Source organism: Macaca fascicularis, chromosome 11 (genome assembly GCF_037993035.2).
Source record: "Macaca fascicularis isolate 582-1 chromosome 11, T2T-MFA8v1.1".
In the NCBI taxonomy this organism is placed as follows: Eukaryota; Metazoa; Chordata; class Mammalia; order Primates; family Cercopithecidae; genus Macaca; species Macaca fascicularis.
In genome coordinates this window covers 119,328,140-119,338,136 of record NC_088385.1, presented here as the reverse complement: position 1 = coordinate 119,338,136, position 9,997 = coordinate 119,328,140, and the positions used below count along the sequence as shown (strand labels likewise).

Below are 9,997 nucleotides of genomic sequence, written 5' to 3'. Positions count from 1 at the left end.
AGACTAGGAGCCACTTCCTCTGGAATACAAGCCTCACCTGATTCTCTAGTCCAGGTCAGCTGGTCACCAAGACACCTATCCTTAGAACCTAACACACTACACTATAAATCTAAGAGCCTGTATCATATAAGAAGCATCCAATTAAGTTCTTTCTTTTTTTTTTTGAGACGGAGTCTCACTTTGTCTCCCAGGCTGGAGTGCAGTGGCGCCATCTCGGCTCACTGCAAGCTCCCCCTCCTGGGTTCAAGCCATTCTCCTGCCTCAGCCTCCCAAGTAGCTGGGACTACAGGTGCTCGCCACCACGCTCGGCTAATGTTTTGTAATTTTTTTAGTAGAGATGGGGTTTCACCACATTAGCCAGGATGGTCTTGATCTCCTGACCTCATGATCCGCCTGCCTCGGCCTCCCAAAGTGCTAGGATTACAGGTGTGAGCCACTGCACCCGGCCACTTGATCTGGCAGCCTGGGTGTCTATAAGCAAGTCATTTGACTCCTCTGTGTCTGTTTCCTTCTCTGTAAAATAGGAATCAAAATCCTACCATAGGGTAGGTTTGTGAAGTCCTTGGAACAGTGTCTGGCAAAGTCAGCACTTGATAAAAGCTGGCTATCATTTGTCTCTTTTCCAAAGTAAACTATTAGCTCTTTGAGTGCAGGAACTACTACCTCCCTAGTGTTTCCTATATTCTGCATACTCTGCAACTAGAATGAATGATCTTTCTAAAATACAAATTTAATCACGTCACTCCCCTGTTGTATGAAGGAGGTTCAAACCCTCTAGCATTAAGTTGAACTCCTTCCCTTAGTACATCAGTCCCTTCTAGATATGGCCTGTGCCAACACCCTCACATAATCTGGCTGTTTCTAAAAGCTTCTAGCTGTTTCTTGCATCCCTGCCTTCCAAAATTTAGTTCCTACTGCCCGGAATACTCTTCAAACCCTTCTCCATCTGGAAAACAGTCATGCAAGGTTCAGCTCCAAGTTAAGCAGCTCCTCCAGAAAACATTCTTTCACTTTTTGAGAATAAAAGAGAGACTCCCTTCCTATGCTCCTGAGGTTGCCTTTTCATGCCGCTATCAGCACCTAACACATTTCAACATCATTGTGGGTTCTGTCATCGTTGTTCTGTGTCTTCCTCTAAATTATGAGCTCCTTTTAAGACAAAGTCATTGTCTTTTTTTTTTTTTTTTTTTTTTTTTTTTAATACAGACAGGGTTTTGCCATGTTACCCAGATTGGTCTAAAACCCCTGGGCTCAAACAATCATCCTGCCTCCGCCTCCCAAAGTGCTAGGATTACAGGCATGAGCCACCGGCTGGTCTTCCCATCTTTATGTGCCTGGAGTAGTGTCTGGCATATTAATTTATATGGCCAGGCATGGTAGCTAACAGGAGGATCTCTTGAGACCAGGAGTTTGAGACCAACCTGGGCAACATAGCAAAAAAAAAAAAAAAAAAAAAAAAAACAACTCCATCTGAATTTTATTTTACTTTATTTTATTTTATTTGTTGAGACGGAGTCTTTGCTCTGTTGCCCAGGCAGGAGTGCAGTGGCACGATCTCGGCTCACTGCAAGCTCCACCTCCCAGGTTGACACCATTCTCCTGCCTCAGCCTCCCAGTAGCTGGGACTACAGGCGCCTGCCACCAAGCCTGGCTAATTTTTGTATTTTTAGCAGAGACAGGGTTTCACCATGTTGCCAGGCTTTAAAAGATTTACTGTCTAACAAAAAACACAAAATACAGCTGAGGCAACATTGTGAGACCCCGTGTCTACAAAAAATGTAAAAAAATTAGCCAGGTATGGTGGTGTGCACTGTACTCCCAGCTACTCAGGGGGCTGAGGTGGGAGGATTGCTTGAACCCAGGAGGTTAAGGCTGCAGTGAGCCATGATCTCACCTTGCATCCCATCCTGGGCGACAGAGTGAGACTCCGTCTCAAAAAAAAAAAAAAAAAAAAATTAGGCTGGGTGAGGTGGCTCAGGCCTGTAATCCCAGCACTTTAGGAGGCCGAGGTGGACAGATCACCTGAGGTTAGGAGTTTGAAACCAGCCTGGCCAACATGGTGAAATCCCATCTCTAATAAAAATGCAAAAAAATTGCCAGGCTCACGCCTGTAATCCCAGCACTTTGGGAGGCCGAGGCAGGCAGATCACAAGGTCAGGAGATCAAGACCATCCTGGCTAACACGGTGAAACCCGGGCTCTACTAAAAACACAAAAAATTAGCCGGGCATGGTGGTGGGCGCCTGTAGTCCCAACTACTCGGGAGGCTGAGACAGGAGAATGGCTTGAACCCAGGAGGCAGAAGTTGCGGTGAGCCAAGATCACGCCACTGCACTCCAGCCTGGGCAACAGAACAAGACTCCAACTCAGGAAAAAAAAAAAAAAAAGGTTAAGTGTCTGCAAAAATGTCTGCTTTGTGATTAAAGTGCTGCACAAATTTCAGAGAATTTTATACATGCAAAACTAAGCTTAATAAAAATATTTACTTTATAACTAACATGTTATTTTGTCCAACTAATGAATTGTAAATTTTGCAATACCGCAACAAAACACAAGAGGGGGTTCATCTACGTTTTTATTTTATTGACAGGTCATTCAACAACTATTTTGGGGTGTTTACTAGGTGAAATTCTCTGAGATTGCCAGAAATTTTGAGGGGCCCACGTAAGCAGCTGTGCATTTCATTCATTCATTGTAGTATATTTACTGCAGTTGAAGTTTCTAAGAGGTGCTTTGCTGAGGAAATTTGCTAAACAAATAAAGCTGCTGACATTCCCATTCTCAAAAAAAAGGGCAGTGTTCATCTGATCATTGTATTTGTATCTTCAGTCAATCAGAATCAGAAAAAGGCTAAATGATTCCCAGAGACACAGCCATGAAGCAGGTGGTTTCGATCTGAAAAAAAATCAAGGTGAAAAGCTCTAGCAACCAGAAAAAAACAAATGGAGGAAAATGGAAAACGCAAGATAGAAGGTATTACAAATGTGTACATGTTGGCTCAAGGGCTTTGAAGCAGTAAAGAACTATCACATATACTGTGTTATTTTGCAAAAGATAACAAGTATTCTTATTTTTAATTCTAACATGAGCAAAACTCTCATGCATCTTCATTAATCATCTCTTTAATCTTGCAGCCTAATGGTCAAGAGTGCAATCTTTGGAATCAGATCTATGCTGTGAGCAAGTTACTTAATGTCCTGGACTTACCTCAGTTTCCTCATAATAGTATCGTTCACAGGTTGTTGGGAGAATTAAATGAGATAAAGCAAGGCACATTGCATGCAATATTGCTTATTATATCCGGCGCATAAACTTTAGCAGAATACTTAACAACAACTAGGATGTTGATGATCAGATGATAGTGGTGATGATGGTGACAATAACAAGACCTAACAGTTGGCCAGGCATGGTGGCTCACGCCTGTAATCCTAGCACTTTGGGAGGCTGAGGTGGGTGGATCACTTGAGGTCAGGAGTTCAAAACTAGCTTGGCCATCATGGTGAAACCCTGTCTCTACTAAAAATACAAAAAATTAGCTGGGCATGGTGGTGTGCGCCTGTTCTCCCTGCTACTCGGGAGGCTGAGGCAGGAGAATCACTTGAACCCGGGAGACAGAGGTTACCTTGAGCCAAGATCACGCCACGGCACTCCAGCCTGGGTGACAGAGCGAGACTCCATCTCAAAAGAAAAAAAAAAAAAGAGCTAACACTTTTGTAGCATTTACCATCCATCAAATATGCTTCTCAGTACTGCTGTGTATATTATTTAATGTTCCCAACAACCTTATGAAGTAAGTTACTATTGTTATCCTCACTTTATATTTTTTTACTTTTTTTGAGACAGAGTCTCATTCTGTAGGCCAGACAGGAATGAGAAAGGCCATGTACAAGAGGAAGTACTCAGCTGCTAAATCCAAGGTAAGGGAGAGGGGACCACTGACTTTATCTCAAGTGACAAGATTAGGGCTCACTGCACTGCAGCCCAGACCTCCAGGACTCAAGTGATCCTCCCGCCTTAGCCTCCCAAGTAGCTGGGACTACAGGCACTAACCACCACACTCAGCTAATTTTGTTGTTGTTGTTGTTTTTGTTTTGAGACTGAGTCTGGATATTGTTTTGAGACTGAGTCTGTTATTGTTTTGAGACTGAGTCTTTGAGGCTGGAGTGCGGTGGGACGCAGTGGCAGGATCTCAGCTCACTGCAACCTCCGCCTCCTGGGTTTAAGCGATTCTCCCGCCTCAGCCTCCCGAGTAGCTGGGATTACAGGCGCCCACCACCACGACCGGCTAATTTTTGTATTTTTAGTAGAGATGGAGTTTCACCATGTTGGCCAGGCTGGTCTCAAACCCTTGACCTCAAGCGATCTACCCGCCTCGGCCTCCCAAAGTGCTGGGATTACGGGCGTGAGCCACCGCGCCCCGCCATTCCCCCCCGCCTTTTTTGAGACGGAATCTTGCTCTGTTGCCCAGAGCAGTGTTGCGATCTCGGCTTACTACAACCTCCACCTTCAGATTCAAGTGATTCTCCTGCCTCCGCGCCTCGAGTAGCTGACATTACAGGCACTCACCACCACGCCCGGCTAACTTTTGTATTTTTAGTACAGACGGGATTTCGCCATATTGGCCAGGCTGGTCTCGAACTGCCAACCTCACGTGATCCGCCTGCCTAGGCCTCCCAAAGCGCTGGGATTACAGCCGTGAGCCACCCCACCCGGCCTAGGATTTACTAGTTTTTTCTCATTAGCGAAATACTACATTCCCCATGATGCCCCAGATCCGGAAGGAAGTGAGACTCGCACTTCCCATGATTGCTTATAGACCGGAAGCCGAGACCTTAGTTCTCTTTCCCATCTTGCAAGGTAAGAATGGCGGGGTTCTCTGCAAGACTCGAGTTCAGGACTTCAATCCTTCGCCATCCGAACCTGGAGGGCATCCAGTCGACACCTGCAGGGGTCGGACATGCCCAGGGCTAACTGAGAGGCCTTCCAGACGCTTCATTTTTGCCGTTTGGGTTTGCGGCGGGGCACGAAGAGGGTGAGGTAGAATGCCGTAGTGGCTTCCTCCGGCTGTTGGCCACGCTCTTGGACTAGGGGAACGAGGCCCTTTCGGGGACCCGTAGCGTACTGGTGGGTGTTAGAGGAAGCGGGGCGACGGCGCGTGCATTGAGTTCCCGGTCCTGGGTTCCAGAGGATGACAGTGAGCGTGTCGCAGCCACGTTGGGCTTCCGCACTGAAGCCAAAACGTTTCGCGTCTCTCAGCATCCGCGACCGGAAGTCGCCTCTTGGTCTTTGCGATCTTTTTCTGTTTGGGCTCAGTTTGGACTGATTGTTTGTGTTCGCAATTCCTAAATCGAGTTTCTTGAAAAAAGACACTGCTTTTAAGGGTTAAGACGAAAGGTACTAAAAGGAATTTCAAGTTCTGGTCCTGGTGCTTCCAACCTGTGGGCACATTTTGCATCTAAGTTTTCTAATTCGCAAAACAGTGATAAAAAAATAATGGTTGTACGGACTTCTGACTGCTCAGTATTTGGCAAAAACCTAATAGGTGTGAGATAGTTTCAAATCCTCAAGAGAATAGTTTATAGTGTGTTGGGGAGACAACCCCCAAATGAGACATAGTGAAGGTTGGAGTAGAATGGGTAGAGTTGAAGGCCTGTATCTTACCGGGGAAGGGATTGTAGTCTGGGGAGCTCAGCCCATTCATGTACAGGTTCGTCGTTGTCTTGTTAAGAGATGAAATGCCTTACTAGCTGGGCGAGGTGGCGGGCGCCTGTAGTCCCAGCTACAGGGGAGGCTGAGGCAGGAGAATGGCGTAAACCTGGGAGGCGGAGCTGGCAGTGAGCTGAGATCCGGCCACTGCACTCCAGCCCGAGCGACAGAGCAAGACTTCGTCTCAAAAAAAAAAAAAAAAAAAAAGAGATGAAATGCCTTTTTTGTCTACAAAAAATATTTGTAGATGGCGGGTGAAAAAGTTGAGAAGCCAGATACTAAAGAGAAGAAACCCGAAGCCAAGAAGGCTGATGCTGGTGGCAAGGTGAAAAAGGGTAACCTCAAGGCTAAGAAGCCCAAGAAGGGGAAGCCCCATTGCAGCCGCAACCCTGTCCTTGTCAGAGGAATTGGCAGGTATTCCCGATCTGCCATGTATTCCAGAAAGGCCATGTACAAGAGGAAGTACTCAGCCGCTAAATCCAAGGTAAGGGAAGAGGGAACCACTGACCATTATGTCTTACCCTTTATTGGCATTCTCTTATTGTTGATGCATTTGTGTCCTTGCAGGTTGAAAAGAAAAAGAAGGAGAAGGTTCTTGCAACTCTTACAAAACCAGTTGGTGGTGACAAGAACGGCGGTACCCGGGTGGTTAAACTTCGCAAAATGGTAAGATATGGGGACACTGTAAATTGGATTTTCGGTTTATGCTTGAATGCTGAAGGTGTTTTTGAATACTTTGATACTGTAAGTTTCTGCATACCAGAGAATTTCTGGTAGAAAATAAAGGGCTCTGGGTTTGCAATTTGGCTTCAACATTCACTGTTAATCTTAAATAATTTAAGTTAGTCTTCTGTGCTTTGTTCCTTTGCATATAAAATGGGAATGAGGCTGGGCATGGTGGCTCATGCCTGTAATCCCAGCACTTTGGGAGGCTGAGGTGAGCAGATCACCTGAGGTCAGGAGTTCAAGACCAGCCTGGCCAACATGGTGAAACCACATGTCTACTAAAAATACACAAATTAGCCGGTTGCGTGCCTGTAGTCCCAGCTACTCTGGAGGCTGAGGCAGGAGAATCGCTTGAACCCGGGAGGCAGAGGTTGCACTACTGCACTCCAACCTGGGCGACAGAGGGAGACTCCATCTCAAAAAAAAGATGGGAATGAGGGTTTACCTCCAAGAGTTACTATGGAGATTAAATGAAATAATACAGAGCCTGTTGTATAGAACATTTCCCACTAGAGCAGTGTTTCTTGGCCCCCTTTACCACACACAAGACCCAATGTAGTCTCAGGATTTGCTCTGTGATTTTCGTTATGAGAACGTTCCCAAGTAAGTTACACCAAACAGTTTCACAGTTGAAGATTACTGCATGAGAGGGAAGTTGACAGTTGTCTTGTGAACTCGTTTTCCTATTAGGTGACAATAACTCCAAATAGGTTATTGTGAGTTATTTGTAGTTACGTCTTTAATGGCCCTTGCATGGTGTCTAACTTTTGCAACAAATGATCTGCCAGTTCTACTGTCTGGTTTTATGCAATTTGTTTTCCTTTGTGCATGAAGTGGGAGTAAGACTTGTTGCTGTGAGGATCAGATGAAGTGGCTAGGATATTAACACACTTTACTTGAAATGGAAAACAAGCCATGTATCCCTAATCTGCAAAATATGGCATGTCACACGTGTAATCTCTGGGGTTTAGTTTTTGCTCAAGATTACAAAGGTGACTTGCTTGATGCTTTATTTGCTTGAACACACAGCTCATTCATTAAATGGTTTCTATCCTGTTTTGCACACAGGATGCAGAACCATAATTGACCTTTTCCAAGTTTAAAATCTACTTAGCAGAAATGAAAATGGAATCGTGTAAATGTTATACTTCAAAATAAATAAAAAGACTATAGCAAAAGTTTGGCTGACATAGCTCGCTTCTACCAATCTGAATGGCTTATTTAAATAAGTTGGATCTATGGACTCTCCCCAGCCTAGATATTATCCTACTGAAGATGTGCCTCGAAAGCTGTTGAGCCACGGCAAAAAACCCTTCAGTCAGCACGTGAGAAAACTGCGAGCCAGCATTACCCCCGGGACCATTCTGATCATCCTCACTGGACGCCACAGGGGCAAGGTGAGAGTTTCTGTGCTTGAGGAGCTTCACTGCAGCTGCCTGGGGTTCCTGGTGGCAATGCGTTTGCATGCTAGGTGTAGTTTTCCTTTATTTACCTGTGTTTGGGGCAAGGGGAAATGATCTGCAAGATACAACTTATTTGTGGCAAATAACAAGTTTAATCCATGGTGATTTATTAGCCATTTCCTGCTGTTGATTATGTTACACATGTTCATTTGCTCAAAAATGTATTTATGCCTGGAGTGTACTACCTTAGTAGCTTGCTGTGGTTGCTTCCAGAACTGCTGAGCTATATACATATACATGTAGAAATTTCCTTTACCCAAATTTAGATGCTTGTGATTTTATGAATTTAGAAGTCAGTTTTTAATTGCAGAAAACTAATTATTTTCTTTTTTAACTTACAGAGGGTGGTTTTCCTGAAGCAGCTGGCTAGTGGCTTGTTACTTGTGACTGGTAAGAAAATCCTTGGATTGTGATGTTCTGTGAAACTTCCATTTTTAAATGCTTGCAGTATACACATTTGTTTGCTACTGCCTACATGGTAGACACTTTTTAATGCCACAAGTGTCTGAGGCCCATTTCATTGCCTTGTGTGCATGTGGGTTAGACAGGTGGTCTTTCTTGTGTAGCAGCATAACAAGTAATGGTCACCTAAATTGCCGGATGACGATTGTTCCCCCTTTTCCTTGCTAAATTACTTTTTCCCCCTTAGGACCTCTGGTCCTCAATCGAGTTCCTCTACGAAGAACACACCAGAAATTTGTCATTGCCACCTCAACCAAAATCGATATCAGCAGTGTCAAAATCCCAAAACATCTTACCGATGCTTACTTCAAGAAGAAGAAGCTGCGGAAGCCCAGACACCAGGAAGGTGAGATCTTCGACACAGAAAAAGAGGTAAGTTTCTACTTGTCTCTCCTGTGTTAGCACTGGCCCTTCTTGTGAAAAGAAACAGGCCTCAGCATTGTTGCACAAAAAGAAGAAAAATGAAAGGTTAAATAATGAGGAATACCAGGAGATACTTAGTATTCCAGATTCTTCTAAATTGAGTAGTTCTTTTAGCAGTTTGGGAGCTCAACTTAGAATTCTGAAGTTTGGTGGAATTGTGTGGGAATTAACTGCTATTGGGAATGTGCCCTTACTTATCCTTGGTGTGTACTACAATATACAAAAGCTTAAGAGCTGTTTTTATTACGTAAAAAATGGGTTGTATTTCACAGCATTCCAAGGAAAGGATTGTCAAAATTGTCTTTAATGTTTTCTAAGTATTCTTGGACATTAGTACTTGTGAGACAGGACTCCTTAGTTGACCTCTACAAGTAATTTGATATGTGCCTGTTTTAAAATGTTTAACTTTCTCTTTATTTAGAAATACGAGATTACAGAGCAGCGCAAGATTGATCAGAAAGCTGTGGACTCACAAATTCTACCAAAAATCAAAGCTGTTCCTCAGCTCCAGGGCTACCTGCGATCTGTGTTTGCCCTGACGAATGGAATTTATCCTCACAAATTGGTGTTCTAAATGTCTTAAGAACCTCATTAAATAGCTAAGTACATTTTGCTTGTGTCTCTTGTAAATTTTTGGTTTTTTAAAAAAATTCTTACTGCCTAAAGGTGTAGTTTGACCATGCCAGGTCACCTGGGGATTTCCTTTGTAGAGAATGGGATTGGAAGGGAGTGGTGTCTACAGGAGAGCTTGCTTGTTGGCTTTGCATTGGTGTTCTTGGCTTCAGATTCATTCTTGGTGCCTGGCTAATAACTTTGTCATCCACCTTCTACCAAGGTAAGGTGGTGGCATTTTCCCACTCGGCCCTGAAGAAGTCAGTGCTAAACTACATGGATGAGAGAAGAGAATAACTGCTGACTACTCAGACAACAAACTCCCATTTCTCCCTCGTGTGCTCAATTCACAACTCCTCCCCAATAATTATGAGGCCGTGTTCTGTTTCCCAGGCCAGTGCAGTGGAAGTTCATGGGCACATTTATCACGTATTACGGCCCCAATTCCTATTGCCTGGGCTAGTTCAACTCTTGGTCTTTAGCTTATTCTTCTGCCTAGACCTCTCAAGGTATTGGGATTATAGGCATAAGCCACCGCACCCTGCCAGGTTTGTGCATTTTAATTTTGGCAGTTTCTCCCACTCTCCCAAGTGTTAGACCAGTTTA

General features: G+C 44.3%; 1 protein-coding gene across 4 annotated transcripts; it reads left to right on the top strand.

Annotated features, from left to right (window-relative positions):
• Window positions 1–4,825: 4,825 nt before the first annotated feature.
• On the top strand, window positions 4,826–9,387 carry RPL6 (ribosomal protein L6). 4 transcript variants are annotated; one of them, XM_005572297.5, is made up of 7 exons: window positions 4,826–4,856; window positions 5,953–6,189; window positions 6,273–6,371; window positions 7,685–7,828; window positions 8,236–8,284; window positions 8,544–8,728; window positions 9,201–9,387. In XM_005572297.5, exons 2-7 carry the CDS (start codon window positions 5,953–5,955, stop codon window positions 9,351–9,353), a joined length of 867 nt encoding a protein of 288 aa, XP_005572354.1. In that variant the 5' UTR covers window positions 4,826–4,856; the 3' UTR covers window positions 9,354–9,387. The 4 variants fall into 4 exon arrangements, with proteins under 4 accessions (XP_005572354.1, XP_005572355.1, XP_015287059.1 ...); XM_005572298.5 differs by having other exon boundaries at window positions 4,826–5,031; XM_015431573.4 differs by having other exon boundaries at window positions 4,826–5,036.
• The last annotated feature ends 610 nt before the right edge of the window (window positions 9,388–9,997 follow it).

Bases quoted from the DNA above. Each gene is read 5' to 3' on its own strand.
- RPL6 (XM_005572297.5), top strand. From the start codon at position 5,953: ATGGCGGGTGAAAAAGTTGAGAAGCCAGATACTAAAGAGAAGAAACCC. The intron at 7,829-8,235 runs GTGAGAGTTTCT...TTTAACTTACAG, and splicing joins CTGGACGCCACAGGGGCAAG to AGGGTGGTTTTCCTGAAGCA. The intron at 8,285-8,543 runs GTAAGAAAATCC...TTTCCCCCTTAG, and splicing joins TGGCTTGTTACTTGTGACTG to GACCTCTGGTCCTCAATCGA.